Source organism: Saccharomyces mikatae (genome assembly GCF_947241705.1).
Source record: "Saccharomyces mikatae IFO 1815 strain IFO1815 genome assembly, chromosome: 8".
NCBI lineage: Eukaryota > Fungi > Ascomycota > Saccharomycetes > Saccharomycetales > Saccharomycetaceae > Saccharomyces > Saccharomyces mikatae.
In genome coordinates, this window is record NC_079263.1 from 464,417 (window position 1) to 479,472 (window position 15,056).

General features: G+C 39.9%; 9 protein-coding genes and 1 non-coding gene across 10 annotated transcripts; 5 read left to right on the plus strand and 5 right to left on the minus strand.

The window, feature by feature from the left end:
* Window positions 1-179: 179 nt before the first annotated feature.
* Smki_8.trna11V lies at window positions 180-252 on the minus strand. The gene has a single exon. It is a non-coding gene; the product is annotated as a tRNA-Val (tRNA).
* Window positions 253-466: 214 nt separating this feature from the next.
* KOG1 (ubiquitin-binding TORC1 subunit KOG1) lies at window positions 467-5,137 on the minus strand (the record flags this gene model as incomplete). Its single annotated transcript, XM_056223044.1, has 1 exon — window positions 467-5,137. The coding sequence occupies one exon, from the start codon at window positions 5,135-5,137 to the stop codon at window positions 467-469; it is 4,671 nt and encodes a 1,556-aa protein (XP_056082674.1).
* A 323-nt stretch (window positions 5,138-5,460) lies between these two features.
* On the plus strand, window positions 5,461-6,387 carry IKI1 (Elongator subunit IKI1; the record flags this gene model as incomplete). The annotated part of the gene is made up of 1 exon (XM_056223045.1): window positions 5,461-6,387. The coding sequence occupies one exon, from the start codon at window positions 5,461-5,463 to the stop codon at window positions 6,385-6,387; it is 927 nt and encodes a 308-aa protein (XP_056082675.1).
* Window positions 6,388-6,473: 86 nt separating this feature from the next.
* Window positions 6,474-8,312, minus strand: GPI16 (GPI-anchor transamidase subunit GPI16; the record flags this gene model as incomplete). Its single annotated transcript, XM_056223046.1, has 1 exon — window positions 6,474-8,312. One exon carries the CDS (start codon window positions 8,310-8,312, stop codon window positions 6,474-6,476), a length of 1,839 nt encoding a protein of 612 aa, XP_056082676.1.
* Window positions 8,313-8,509: 197 nt separating this feature from the next.
* On the plus strand, window positions 8,510-9,082 carry PTH1 (aminoacyl-tRNA hydrolase; the record flags this gene model as incomplete). Its single annotated transcript, XM_056223047.1, has 1 exon — window positions 8,510-9,082. The coding sequence occupies one exon, from the start codon at window positions 8,510-8,512 to the stop codon at window positions 9,080-9,082; it is 573 nt and encodes a 190-aa protein (XP_056082677.1).
* A 237-nt stretch (window positions 9,083-9,319) lies between these two features.
* On the plus strand, window positions 9,320-10,654 carry ERG9 (bifunctional farnesyl-diphosphate farnesyltransferase/squalene synthase; the record flags this gene model as incomplete). Its single annotated transcript, XM_056223048.1, has 1 exon — window positions 9,320-10,654. The coding sequence occupies one exon, from the start codon at window positions 9,320-9,322 to the stop codon at window positions 10,652-10,654; it is 1,335 nt and encodes a 444-aa protein (XP_056082678.1).
* Window positions 10,655-10,702: 48 nt separating this feature from the next.
* On the minus strand, window positions 10,703-11,104 carry CTF8 (Ctf8p; the record flags this gene model as incomplete). The annotated part of the gene is made up of 1 exon (XM_056223049.1): window positions 10,703-11,104. The coding sequence occupies one exon, from the start codon at window positions 11,102-11,104 to the stop codon at window positions 10,703-10,705; it is 402 nt and encodes a 133-aa protein (XP_056082679.1).
* A 189-nt stretch (window positions 11,105-11,293) lies between these two features.
* Window positions 11,294-12,121, plus strand: LNP1 (Lnp1p; the record flags this gene model as incomplete). Its single annotated transcript, XM_056223050.1, has 1 exon — window positions 11,294-12,121. The coding sequence occupies one exon, from the start codon at window positions 11,294-11,296 to the stop codon at window positions 12,119-12,121; it is 828 nt and encodes a 275-aa protein (XP_056082680.1).
* A 46-nt stretch (window positions 12,122-12,167) lies between these two features.
* On the minus strand, window positions 12,168-12,692 carry EGD2 (Egd2p; the record flags this gene model as incomplete). Its single annotated transcript, XM_056223051.1, has 1 exon — window positions 12,168-12,692. One exon carries the CDS (start codon window positions 12,690-12,692, stop codon window positions 12,168-12,170), a length of 525 nt encoding a protein of 174 aa, XP_056082681.1.
* Window positions 12,693-13,115: 423 nt separating this feature from the next.
* MDM31 (Mdm31p) lies at window positions 13,116-14,855 on the plus strand (the record flags this gene model as incomplete). Its single annotated transcript, XM_056223052.1, has 1 exon — window positions 13,116-14,855. The coding sequence occupies one exon, from the start codon at window positions 13,116-13,118 to the stop codon at window positions 14,853-14,855; it is 1,740 nt and encodes a 579-aa protein (XP_056082682.1).
* Between the last annotated feature and the right edge of the window lie 201 nt (window positions 14,856-15,056).

Sequence of the window (15,056 nt, forward strand, 5' to 3'; positions counted from 1 at the left end):
GTAGTCACATATTGTTTTCCATTCTGAAACAACAATGATGTATTATGTGTGATTATGTTCACTAATTGATTAGTTACAAAGGATAATGTGTCACCATTTCAACAATGTTGGGCACAGTAGAAAATTAATTTGAAGTTGTCAATAACTTGGGTGTGGGGAACAAAAAAATTTTATTCTTATGTTCCAACCGAGGATCGAACTCGGGACCTTTGCCGTGTGAAGGCAACGTGATAGCCGCTACACTATTGGAACGGAATTTATTACTTTTGTATTGTGTTTTTATCAACTAACATAATTTTGAGAATAGTAGAGAAATAGTAATTTTCCTTGCAGAGTTTTGTTTTCAGTAGTTACAGCTGGACTTTTAGGGTTACAACCGGGCCACTTCTAGCCAACTTTTATTATATAAAATATTATGTAAATCCATTTTGTAGTTAAATTAAAAAAAAGGAAGAGGTGAGATATCTCAAAAATAATCGATCCGTTCGTCTTCACACTTGTAGATATTCACAACGGAATCGTGAGAGTTGGTAGCCGCAATCATCATTCTATGAGGATGAAAAGCCATTGAAGATAAAAATGCATCGGAAGTCGAAGAGTAGGATAAAGATTTTGGAATACCAGTGGCCGCTAACGTACTCGTCACTCCATTGTTATGTGAATTTTTGAAAGAGTTCAGGAGATCTCCCGAGGTTGTCCATATTTTAATTTGTTTAGTACCTGTCGCAATTATTGGAGCGTGTTCATGTACTTGCATGCACGTCATTGTAGTTGGTTTTTGTTGCGAACCATATTGAGACGTTACATTTTGATCAACAAATGATTCGACCGGATCTTCCGACCTTATATCCCATAGCTCAACCACGCCGTTAGTGGCTCCACTAACCAGTTCTCTATAACCGCCCCTTTGTAAATGAACATTGTTGATCCAAACGCCCTGTCTCTCATTTCCAGCTCTCCAGCGACGTATCATGGAATCTCTCGGATCCAGACGGCGGTCATACACTCTTAGGGAACCATCTGCGAACCCTGCTACGAAAATATTACCTGCTAGCTGATCAGCTGTCAATGACGTAATTAGAGAAGATGTTTTTGCTGGAATGTCCACTTCAACTGTTTCTGTATGTGCATCCCAAACTCGGATAACTTTCACATCACCGGTGGTCAATAATGAACCTCTTATCTGCAACCACTCAGTCAATAAACCTGTGGATCTAGGTGTTAATAGCATATCAGTCAAACCTCTCCATGCTGATACAATTTCGAATGTGTCAATATCTTGATAGTTTCTATATATTTTGATAATACCATCAGATGAACCTGTTAATAAAAGAGCAGAGTCATCCTCGTTGATAAGTTTCAAGTCAGTAACTTTCGTGCCAAAAGGAGTACCGTTAGAGAATTTTGACAATACTTTCCCTCTTTCCCAATCAAATACTGTAATGGTACTTCTATCATCTGCTGTAATAAGTTGATCTTCAAACTGACTAAACTTCATCAATTTTGGCTGAGTTTTATTGTTTAAACTAATTAATCTTTTAGACCAATTTCCATATATTGATAATTTTTTCTCTCCCTGTGTTTCTTGGATAATCGTTTCATTTCTGTTACGCCTCCATAGTCTGGCGTTATATTCAACACTACCAGGTTCATCTGCTTCTTGTTTCTTCATTTGTGGTTCTTGAAAATATTCGCGTGAATAGTCTAAGAAGGTACTATTTAATGGCATTTTCAAGGGCCCAGTATACTTATGAAACCTTGGAGTACCAGCTGTTGGATAAAGACTATTATTATCATTCATTAAATACAAGGCTGAAGGACCCTTTTTCGACGTATGGGATTTCATGGAAGCGCCTGACGACTGAGTATCACGATCACCATTGACTTCACTAAAACCAAGATTCTGGAAAAATTTAGTCAGGGATACCTGTATTGGGTGAGAGGTCTTGAGGTCATGATGGTACTGCTCTTTCTTGAGTGCGTTATTATCAACTCTCCCGTTGGGCGAAAATGATCTCAATGAACTTTTTACAAATTGTACTTGAGAAGAATTAAATCCGAATTTACCGGTTTGGTTAGCTTTGGAACTTCTTTTTAGCAAAAATCTTTCCATAATCGCAAATGGGCCTCCCAATTCCTTATGAACGCTTAACTCAAGCAAAATATAATCAACAACCTGCTTAGATAATTCTTTATTCTCTAAAAAGGAATCTTCTGCTAGAATCAAAAGAGATTTCCAAACAGTGTAGAAAATAGAACCATGACTGACTGAATACTTGTCTGAAGCACTTCGAGTATTGACATCGTTTTTCTCAAGTAGTTTTATTTCCTCCAACATATCGTTGAATACAACTACAATAAAAAAATTGGAGTATCGATTCACAATCTGAGAAAAATATATGACTAGTTCCTTCCTGACGAGTGGCGAACCATCGTTAATTAAAGGTAGGATTGAGATCAAGTTACCAATTTCTTGCCGCTTTAATTTTCTCAAATCAGTAACTTCTAATTGACTTTGCATAACTTGACAATGACGAATCTGCTTCTCAATTTTCATCTGCTGCTGCTCAAGATGTTGCTGTTGCTGTTGAGACTGCTGCTGCTGGAGGTGTGCTTGATTTTGGAGATGTTGCAATTGTGAGTGCAATTGTTGATACTGTTCCTCAAATTCCTGTTGCAACCTCAAAATTACCTCTGAATCTTGAAATCCAGATATGAAGTGTTTTAATGCAAATATGGAAGCAGTTCTAACTTCAGGAACAGGGTCTTTCAAAGTTTTTAATAATATTTCAATAGCTCCAGTGTTCATACATACAAATCTGTTCAGGGGGTTATCAGCAAACAAAAGTCCAAGTAAAATAACACACCACTGCCTTAATAAAGGTATCTCCGAATTTTCTATATAAAAACACAACTTGTTGACTAATTCCAAACTGAAACAATTCTTTTGGCCCAAAGGAAAATTTCTAACGAATGATGCTAAAACAAAGACAGCCATAGCCTTTTGTTCATCGGTGGTATCATTAGAATGATAGAATGAAAGATTATTATGACCTAGGTTGGATGCCCTGTTGTTCTGCTGGCGTTCATGATATCTTGATGATGGACCATTGATGTTCTGCGAGGCAGTCATAGTCAGTTGATTCCCACCATTCATCACAGCTGGACCGTTTGCGGTTGAAGCTCCGTTAACTCCCCAATCAGGTACCAATACTGTTACAAAATACATGTAGCCCTTTTCCTTTATCAATTCACTTTGGGTATTTTTATAATCTATTGACATGATACGGGCCCAAATAAAAACTAGAATAGGCTTTAACTCTGGTGCTGGGCTTTGTAGTAATTTCAAAACGTAAGGGAAGATACCAATTGAAAGTGACAGGTAGACTGCCCAGGGTCCTAGGTCTAAAAATCTGGATAGAAGAACTAACGCACGTATACGATGTACTTGTGAAAGAAGAACCTGTAAAACGATTGGGAGCTGCTCAGGTGGATGTCTGATATTCGAAGCATATTTTAACCACAGCTCAAAAGCCGTCAAATTTTGTTCAAAAAATCCGGTGAATTGCTGTTGTTGCAATTGTTGTTGTAGTTGTTGTTGTGTGCTTTGAAAAGAAATCGATTTTCTCGATTGAAGGGCAGGATTATTAACCAAAGACATTGTACTTAAATTCGCCACGGCAAATCTCGATTGTGTTTGAATACTTCCGGCCTTCGTATCTTGCACGTTTGATTTAGAATTACCATTATTCTGTAGAGTTTCCTGTTGTTGCAAGATCATTTGACTTTCCAACGCAGTTGCTGGGGGGGCATTTTTCAGGTCAATAACTATTTTAGTTAACACTTCATCCATGGCCAAATCCCAAGATTTCCACATTGGGTGTGTAGTTATACTGTCTGGTAATTTTGGATCAGACACAGGATGGCAGTTGTACCAAGGCATTATTCTTTTGGCCAATAGAAAATTTCTGAAAAGTGCAGCTATCATTAAATCGTGTCGAAACAATTTCTTGAAAAGTGGTCGAGGGAGAGATGTCCATGCAATGGTATCGGTTATAGCTGTAAATATCCAATTCAACTCTCCCAGTGGCGTTCTTCTATCTGACAACAAACCCGGGATATTAACATTAGGTATCTTGGGCTTAAAGGAATTCTTACCATCACCAAAGGGTTGATTTGATGTAGCATTTTCGAAGAAAATCTTATACTTCGAATCTTTTAAGGGTGACTGCATGAGAAAGATACGAATACTTATCTCTATGGGACAGGTCAGACAACAACTAAATAAATCTGCGGGTAGTTCGGGACTCATTAGTAAAAGTTCATCTGATGTACAAGAAGCCAATTGAAAACAATCTAGGTAAGCTGAAGTTGGCGATGGTGCAGCAACATCATGGTTTCCCTCTTCATCATCTTTAATTCTCTTTTGTACAAATTTTTGAAAATTGATCAATATATTCTCAGCACTATTGCAATCATAGACAAAAATGCATGGCGCACCTAGCCAGGTCTGTAAGTCATACAAAGAAACTGGAATGTATTGAGTATATCCTCTATTGAAAACCCAAATTTCACCTGATTTGGTAGGTTTAGGTACCCCGTGTCCATTGTAGTGGAAAAGAATCCTGTCTTCCTTAGAAGTTCTTCTCAATGAGTTACAAAACCGTTTGACATCTTCCACACAAGGATCTAAGCTTTGCTTGTAGCGTGTCCTCAATGACAGAGTCTCGTATTGTGCTTGCAAGTTCTTACCAATTTGTTCTATGGCCTTCTTAGAGTCCTGAAAATTCAATGGATCTACCCATGCTTCAACCCTAGCACAAGGATGTGTTTTCATTACATCAGGTGGATCAACACCTAAATTCAAACACAATAAAAGGGCAGCACTTACTGTCTTTTGTCGATCTTTCATAATTTTCCAATCCGTAATAGGCTGGTAATAACCGTTTATATCCCGTTGTTTATGTTCTTCAGGAATTGGATTCCCATTAGTTCTGTGTCGTTTGTCATCAAAATAAAAAATGAAATCATTTGCGAGTGACTGTAAAAGCTGGTCGCTTTGGTATTGCTCTTCAAACCCATGTCTCATCACCGTATTAAGTGGCTTCAACGGCTGAGGTCCATAAATCTCCGGCATTATGCGTCCTTTTACCTTTACTGCATGCAATGAGAACCAGTCAATGTAGTTAAAAGAATCTACAAGTCAAACGCATTCGCAAAAAAGACGTATCAAGTTATAAAACCTCCTTAAACTTGTATAAATTATTGATTGTCTATTGATGATTCATTAAAGGACTTTTGGTATTACTTATGTTGCCTTGATTATCATCTCATAGGGCGGGTCACCTTGAAAAATCGAATGAATAGAAGCGATGCCATGATAAACTATCCAAGATGATTATATTAAGTCATTTTTGGTGGCCCCAACCCAAGATACTGCTGTTAATAACTCTAGATATAATGGCTAGTTCAACGCATAATCCTGTCATTCTTTTGAAAAGAATAGTATCTCTCACGGAAAACTCTCCTCTGATTCTGTGTCTAGATTCGATGGCGCAGACGTCATGCAGAGTGATCCAAGAGTTCATCCATCAGAGCAAAAGTAAAGGCAATGAGTGCCCCATCGTGTATATATCTTTCGAAACAGTAAATAAACCAATTTACTGCACACAGTTTATTGATGCGACGCAAATGGATTTTGTACATTTGGTGAGACAAATTACATCATATTTACCAGCGGCCACCACCATACAGGCAAAAAAACACATGGTCATTATCGATTCGTTGAACTATATATCTACGGATCATATAACTAGATTTCTGTCTGAAATTGCGTCCCCTCACTGCACGATACTCGCTACTTATCATAAAGATATAAAAGATGGAGATCATACAGTAATATCTGGCTCAAATAGTAACTATCCTGATAAGTTGACTCTATTACAGTTTATGGCGACTACAATATTGGACATTGATGTGATGTTGACAGGAAATCACGATACTGATGAAGTGAGTGAATTGTTAAACGAGTTTCGAATTCCTCGTGGGTTAAATAACGATATATTTCAATTACGGTTTGTTAATAAACGGAAGTCTGGCAGATCATTAGAATACGACTTCATGGTAAATTCAAAGACTCATGAGTACGAATTATTGAGCACAAAGCAAGAGGATGAGAACAGTGGTAATGGATTGGAGACTCCTGAAACATTGCAAGGGTTAACTACATTCAACCTAGGTACGTCCAATAAGCAGAAGTTGGCCAAAGATCAAGTTGCCTTGCCTTTTCTGGAGGCACAAAGTTTTGGACAAGGTGGCGCTATTGTTTACGAATACGAAAAGGATGACGATTATGATGAGGAAGATCCATATGAGGATCCCTTTTAGGAAAGAGGAACTGATGGCAAAGGGTGAGTGCTTCAAAGTTATGTAAATTACGTATTTTTATACACATATCGAGATGCTAGTTGGCGCTAGTCTGTCTTAGTCTTTTTATTTTTCAAGAACTTTTCCTTCAGCTTTAACAGTTTATATTTTAAGCCAGATTGAAACGTAATCTTATCAGCTTCTTCGACAGTGACCATTCTCTTCACCATCAAATTGTACAGCATACCAAATATGAGCCCCATAATAGTAGATGTTAAGATGATGACGTTGTACGGCATACTAAAATCTGGAGTGGACAGAGACAACAGTAGAGTCGAGGTTCTCAGTTCATACAAAGCCGATGATGATTCCAGAGATAGCACGGTGATAACAGCTGCGTCAATTTCAAAACCATGGTTGGCATCTGGTGGATATTCAGCAAACTGCAGAAGGGCTTTATCAAATTGGTAAGTCATGACGATGTCGGCATTAGCTGGGATCAACATTGTCAACTCCAAGTGGGCAGGTCTTAGTCTATCAGCAGCTTGTAAATAGTATTTATCTAAGATGACGTCGTTTTCTTGCAATTGCGGAGAAATGGTAGAAGTAATTTGTAAAGAAGATAAGTAGACCCTCATGAACCATGGTAACGATTCAAAATAAATCAACTTCACAGCAGTATCTTTGTCGTTATGAAACACAATACGCATTCCCCCACGATCTTGGCCATTGCCGGTCAGGGATCTGCTTACATGAATAGGGACAGGAACTATAGGGGTGACACGAGTGGTGTCTGTTGATTCTAAAATAAAGTCGTAGCCGATATCACTCTCATTTTGATCGTTTGATAAGTCGAAGCAATTATCATGCGTGCTGAATATCGTATCATTAACCGATAAGAATGCAGTCCAAGTTGAACCGTCAACATCTGCACAAATTCTTGTCGGCCTATTAGCAAACAGGTTACCATTGTTAATTGGCCTGGCAAACAGTTGAGAGAGTTTGAAGTGCGCCTCTGAAGGCTCGGGTAGAGGGAAGCATTGGTACGAATCGAAGGGTTTCTCCGTGTCACAACGCAAGGTGTTGCCGTCCAACGGTTTTGGGATAGGTCTCTCGTTTCTTGCCAAGGCAGAGGGGACATGCGCTACCATTTCTACGTGTGCCTCCATTTCGTAGTGACACAGTGAACCTTCATCTTCGGGACAAACAGTGGCAATGTCCAAAGATATGCTGTTCCAGAGAGAGTCGAATAGTTTATGACCGTCCAAGAGAGATGTCAAACCGGACTTGCCTCTAGTGGGTAAAAGTTTGATAAACGGTGTCAAATTTTCGGTACAGATGGGCTCATTAGGCAAAGATGCTCGCATCAAGTACAACTTCTCAGTGTCATTGAAAAGAGGAGATACTATATCAGAGACATACGACTGACGAGGAAAGGTCGTTCTGGACTCATCGATAAAGTTTAAAGAAGAACAGAACAACCCACTCAACGAATTGGCTAGCTTCTTCCAATTAAGAAACGCCTGTTCCTGATCAGTGGCCTGTACTTGAGACCATAATTCAACACCTGAGGCACCTGCCTGCTTTCCAGCATGGGGCAACTGTCCCCATGACAGAGCGTCCCAGAACCCTCTGGTAAATCTTAAATGAAACTGACGAGTGCCGGTAGACTCCAACAGAGGTGGGATAGCCCGTGGGAAAGTCGTGTAGTGTTCATACGCATCGAAAGACATGGATGATATGGCCGGATTGAAAGGTTCCGACTGCAGTTGAAAACTGAATGAGACCAGCAGGTCGTTGTTGGGCAGCGGCTTCAGCACCAGTGTTTCGTCGTATGGATACCATAGACTGTCGTCAACACCAATCTGAGGCTCCTCGTCTTCCGCCGCCACACACAGCAGTAACGTGCCGAGTATACAATACGCCAGTGTGCCAATTATCGTCATTCTGATATTCTTTGTTTTGTTTCTGACACTTGGCTCGCTCTTCCTTTACCTATTGGCTACTAAAACTACGTGTGAAGATCGCCCAGTGCAAAAAGGTCCGGCGGCTTGCAAACAATCTCGAACTGGTCCAACAATAAATAAGATGACTAAAGGTGGAAACAGTTCCATACTAAACACATAATAATTACATAAAGACAATGTGCGGTAAGTGGAAATTGGTACTAACTGGGATAGGTAATCCAGAACCGCAGTACGCTGGTACGCGCCACAATGTAGGGCTCTATATGCTGGAGCTCCTACGAAGACGGTTTGGTTTACAGGATAGAACTTACTCCCCTGTGCCCAACACGGGTGGCAAAATACATTATATAGAAGGTGAGCATTGCACACTACTAAGGTCAGATGGTCAGTACATGAACTTGAGTGGAGAACAGGTGTGCAAGGTCTGGGCACGGTATGCCAAGCATCAAGTCCGACACGTAGTTATCCATGATGAACTGAGTGTGGAGTGTGGAAAAGTGCAATTGAGAGCCGCCGCCACTAGTATTCGAGGCCATAATGGGCTACGAAGTCTGGTCAAATGCAGTGGCGGTCGAGTACCCTTTGCAAAGCTTGCCGTAGGAATCGGCAGAGACCCAGGGTGCCATTCTAGAGACCCTGCAAGTGTGTCCCGATGGGTCCTTGGAGCCCTCACTCCGCAGGAACAGCAAACTTTACTCACACAGAGTGAACCTGCTGCCTGGCGTACCTTAACTCAGTACCTTTCATAGCCTAAGTTCAGCAACAATAACGACGTCTCATCCTATTTCTCTTGCTCTTTTGCTTTTCCTCTGCAGTTTGCATCGGAAGGCGTTATCGGTTTTGGGCTTAGTGCCTAAACGAGCAGCGAGAACACGACAACGGGCTATATAAAAGGAAAGACAGGACAGGGGCAAAGAAGAAGGTACCAGACGAAGAAAAGAGGTTGAAAAACGAATAGACGTCACACAAACGCACACACATACAGTATGGGGAAGCTATTACAATTGGCATTGCATCCAGTCGAGTTGAAAGCAGCATTGAAGCTGAAGTTTTGTAGAACACCATTGTTTTCAATCTATGATCAATCTACGTCTCCATATCTTTTGCACTGTTTTGAACTGTTGAACCTAACCTCCAGATCATTCGCGGCTGTGATTAGAGAGCTGCATCCAGAGTTAAGAAACTGTGTTACTCTCTTTTATTTAATTTTGAGGGCTTTGGATACCATCGAAGATGATATGTCCATTGAACACGATTTGAAAATTGACCTGTTACGTCATTTCCATGAAAAATTGCTGTTGGAAAAATGGAGTTTTGATGGAAATGCTCCCGATGTGAAGGATAGAGCCGTTTTGACTGATTTTGAATCAATTCTTATTGAATTCCACAAATTGAAACCAGAATACCAGGACGTCATTAAAGAGATTACCGAGAAAATGGGTAATGGTATGGCCGATTACATCTTGGATGAAAACTATAACTTAAACGGGTTGCAAACTGTCCACGACTACGACGTTTACTGTCACTACGTGGCTGGCTTGGTCGGTGATGGTCTGACCCGCTTGATTGTCATTGCCAAGTTTGCCAACGAATCTCTGTATTCTAACGAGCAACTGTATGAAAGCATGGGTCTTTTCTTGCAAAAGACTAACATTATTAGAGACTACAACGAAGATTTGGTCGATGGTAGATCCTTCTGGCCTAAGGAGATCTGGTCTCAATACGTTCCTCAATTGAAGGATTTCATGAAACCTGAAAAAGAACAACTGGGTTTGGATTGTATAAACCATCTCGTCTTGAACGCATTAAGTCATGTGATTGATGTGTTGACCTATTTGGCCAGTATTCACGAACAGTCCACTTTCCAATTTTGTGCTATCCCACAAGTCATGGCCATTGCCACTTTGGCTCTGGTTTTCAACAACCGTGAAGTACTACATGGTAACGTGAAGATTCGCAAGGGTACCACTTGTTACTTAATTTTGAAATCAAGAACTTTACGTGGCTGTGTGGAGATTTTTGACTACTATTTACGTGATATCAAGTCTAAATTGGCCGTCCAAGATCCAAATTTCTTAAAATTGAACATTCAAATCTCTAAGATTGAACAATTCATGGAAGAAATGTATCAAGATAAACTACCTGCTAATGTGAAACCAAACGAAACTCCAATTTATTTGAAGGTCAAGGAAAGATCCAGATTCGATGATGAATTGGTTCCAACCCAACAAGAAGAGGAATACAAGTTCAACATGGTTTTGTCTATTATTGTGTCCGTTCTTCTTGGATTTTATTATATATACACTTTGCACAGAGTGTAAACCGAAGCAAAACACTTAAACAAACTACTCCGAACAATAACTAAATATTTACATAATAGGTAAAGGCCTATCTTTAAAGATAATTTTATATTTCATTACATCAACTAATTCTACCTTGTTATCTTTCGAGCTGAAATGCATTATACCTACCGGTACGTCCAACTTTGTTACTTTCCCAAGTAAACGCTGTTTCTTGCCGACAAACAACGTGGCCCTCTCTCCGTCGATCTGTAACGACCCAAATCGTATTATTGTTTGGCCATCTTGTACACTAAATCTTCCATCATGTTGAGAATCTTCTTTCGCCAGTGATATAAAGTCGCTCGGTAATTCTAATTCACCTTGGATCTCTAGCATCGTTATTCCCAGAGGTGTTATCACTGTGGCTTGCTTTTCTCGTGACTGCGTCAACTTTTGCCATTGAGTAGTATCTATATTCACACTAGGCATTCTTTCCACTGGTTTTGTTGGGCTGATACAATGTTGGAGTTTTTCGTTACTCTTCAACTATACAATCAGTAGTGGCTTACTGAAAAAGAACAAAGGAAAAATGAAAATTAAGATGATAACATTGTGTTGCACTATCAAGAAAGCAAAAGTACACAGAGGGGTAAACCAAACAAAAAGAATAATTCGTAAATGTTCAGTGCAGTGGGGAAATGGATCTGGGGCTCTCAAAATGACAAAGACTTTGTGACGAAGTATACTGCAGATCTATCACAAATAACCTCACAAATTCATCAATTAGATGTCGCGTTGAAGAAAAGCCAATCGATCTTGAATCAATGGCAATCCAACTTAACCTTTTACGGCATTGCCTTCACGGCATTGGCTCTGAGCTACGTATATTGGGAGTACCATGGCTTTTGGCCCTACCTCGTAATTACTACTGTGCTTTGCTTAGGATCGCTAATCCTGGTTAAATGGGCACTAACCAAGCTCTACGCTTTTTACAACAACAACAGATTACGCAAGTTGGGGAAACTTCGTGCTGTACACCAGAAGAAACTGGAGAAGTTGAAAGAAGAAACCCATTACAATGCTACAAGCTCGATAATTCAACGGTTTTCATCCGGTGAAGATCAAAACGACGACGCTATGGTACTTCTAGATGACGAGCTCAACGCTAAATACCAAGAACTAAACAACCTGAAGGCAGAATTGGAAAAATTTAAAAAGGAAAGCCATATAGAGGGCTTAAAAAAGGAAGATAGTGATGCATGGTTCGACAAAATCATCGGCGCACTGGCAGGCGGTAATGAATTGAACTCAACTAACTCGCTGTCTCCCTTCAGAAAAATCATATGTCCACAATGTCATCAGAGATCCGATTGCTACCGGTTGGCTAATAAACCAATTGTCTTTATCTGCCCTCATTGTAGTCACAGAACAGACGAAATAAAGGAAAGAGACGCTGTCATTGAGGCTAAACAGCCTTTGTTATTAGAGGAAGAAAAAACAAAGTGATTTGCGTTAGAATAACTACGTACCCTATATAACATATTATATATCATTATTTAGATAAGGACATGATAGCGTTGACTAAGTCACCATTGTGTGCTTTCAGAGCTTTGATAGCTTGGTTTTTAGAAACATTAGTTTGTTGAACGACCAACTCGATGTCATCCTTGTTCAAGTCTCCAGCGTCAACTTCACCTTCTTCGTCATCTTCTTGTGCGGCGGCGTTGACACTGCCTTCAGCAGCAGCTTGCATATCAGCTTGGATATCTTCTGGAGACTTGGTAGCAACGTCTTCATTAGATGGCATAATACCGCTGGCTTGAGCTTGTTGTTGAGCAGCGGCTAGCTTTTGGGTAAAGTTGTCAACCTTGGCTTCACCGAAGACAACGTAGTTGCCACCGACAGATCTGAAGACCTCAGGCTTTTCAATGGCATAGATTTGGTTGTCCTTCTTTCTAAAAGTGACTCTGATGATACCTGGGATTTGCTTTAAACCCAACTTGCCAATCAATTCTCTGGCTTTCTTTTCGTTCTTGTTTAAGACGGTAACGTTGGCGTTTTCTGGAATAACAGACATTGTCAATTGAGTGTGTGAATGTGTAAGTGCTTGAGTGGCTGCTCTGAAAAGGGGACTTTATTAAGATCTTTCTTGTTATAATAATCCTTCTTTCAACTTTCTTCATTCTTCTTTTCCTTCGGCGACGAAAATTTTTCGAAAAAAAAAAAAGACCTAAAAAAAGTCATAAAGCCTACTTTTTCCAGAACACCCAGATCCTAATTCCTAGAATATTTTATATAACCCTATAGTTAATAGCTTTTAACCCCTCATTATGGTAGGTCATAGGCATTGAAATTTCACGGCAACTTCCCTTCCTGGCTTAAAGGATATTATACTATTAAACTATTCCTAATAGAAAGTAAGCAGTTACATCTCACAACCACACACAAGTCAGAAGGCATATATATGTAAAATCAGGTAGGGAAGCTGGCACATAACTACATGTCTCTTTTTAGCAGGCCATTTCTGAGGAGGTCCCGGCAGTTTTCGGTAACAAGGTATGTGTATTGGGCTAGAAATCCCTCTCTTGGAAGAAACATTAGGATACCATTAACAGCAAAACCATTAATAAGAGTATACTCTAATGAGCTGAAACCTGAAAAGGAGACTTCTTCGGGCAAAAAATCAAAAAAACTATCCAATTTGAAATACATTACTGAGAGAGATTCCCTGTTGGTGCAGACCAACAATATTTTCACAAAGCTCAAAATTAATATACGATGGTACTTGAAGAAGTCTACTCGGCCGTTTAATTCAGACGATATAAGTGCGTTTGTCTCATGGATTCTTGTGAGTAACATTTTCATATTCATCTTTTGGACGACTACTTTTGTATCATTGGTCCTTTACTTAATTAATACCGTGTTTGCACAGGAATATCTCGCAAGTAAGATCGGTAAATTCATTACCAAGAATGATTCGTTATCAATTGTTTTCGAGACCGCCATTGTACCAGACTGGTCGTCTGGGAAAATCAGCTTTCAAAAAGTCTTCGTCTCCAGAAGGCCAAAAATCTCGCACAGCTTCACCAAGGGTTCACAGCAAGATGCCCTGCAAAGAGCGAAGTTGGCCCTCAGTGAAAGAATTTTAGTCAACCAGCAGGATTTTGACAATGGCAACTATACCCAATTTGACCTGACAATCGACCAAGTGGACATATCGCTGAATTTCAGAAAATGGATCAATGGGAAGGGTATCCTAGACGAAGTGACTATCAACGGGCTCAGAGGAGTTATAGACAGAACACATGTGGTGTGGAGAAAAGATGACGACCCTAAGAACTATTTAAACGTCTATCAACCGGGCGATTTTGAAATATCAAAATTTACCATGAACGACGTCCTTTGCACACTGTACCAGCCAAACGGGTTCAGGCCGTTCCAGATAAGTATATTTAACTGTGATCTACCGCAATTAAGGAAGCACTGGTTGTTCTATGATATTTTAAATGCAAACAATATCAATGGTACCTACGATAATTCCATGTTCACCATCCACAAAAAGTTCAGAACAGATGACCAACATCAGGATCCCACCTTGTTGTGGAAACAAATGACAAGGTTTAGAGTAGACAATCTTGACATTGATCATCTGAACGCTGGTATTGAAGGACCCTTTGGATGGATCAGTGAAGGTCGTGTAAACATGATCGGCGACGTTCTTTTACCAGACGAGGATGCGGCATCAGATTCACTGCAATTGACCGAAATCCTCACTGAAATAGGAGATCGCCTGATCAAAGAAGCCAAAAGGTACACTTCATCTTTGCCTCTAGTTGGACCAGGATTTTCCCATGCCGTCGACAAAATTGATCCGAATGACTACTTTATTATGGACTTTTCTCTAAGATTATACAATGTCAAAGCAGAAGTGCCTTTGTTCACTTCGGGATTAACATATATCAACAGCGCATTGATAAGGCCTATTGTCGGATACATCAATTCTCACAGAACATATATCCCCATTAAATGCCGTATTGTAAAAAAGAAGTCCGATTTTGAAGGCTCATGGACCATCTACGATTCATACCTCATGCGAGATCTAAGTGCTGAGGCGTACGACGCCTTTGCCAACTACGTTGCAGACGATGAAAAGAGGTCATTGCGCTTGAGAAGGGTTGGATTTTGGTCGCTGCAGCTTATACTCCAAGTGATCTTGATGAGTCTCGGTGCCATTGCATAAAAAACTCATAGACACTCATTTATTTTCTGTACATAGACATCTACATAGCATCGTTCTTTCTACTGCTTTGCTTAATTTGTGACGCATTTTTCTTCTCTAACCGGAAAACCTATAATGAAAAAAAAAAAATAGGCGAAAAATATCAGGCCCCCCTTATGGAGGGAGAGAAGGGGAAGAGGAGTTGCCAAACAGAAAGAAGTA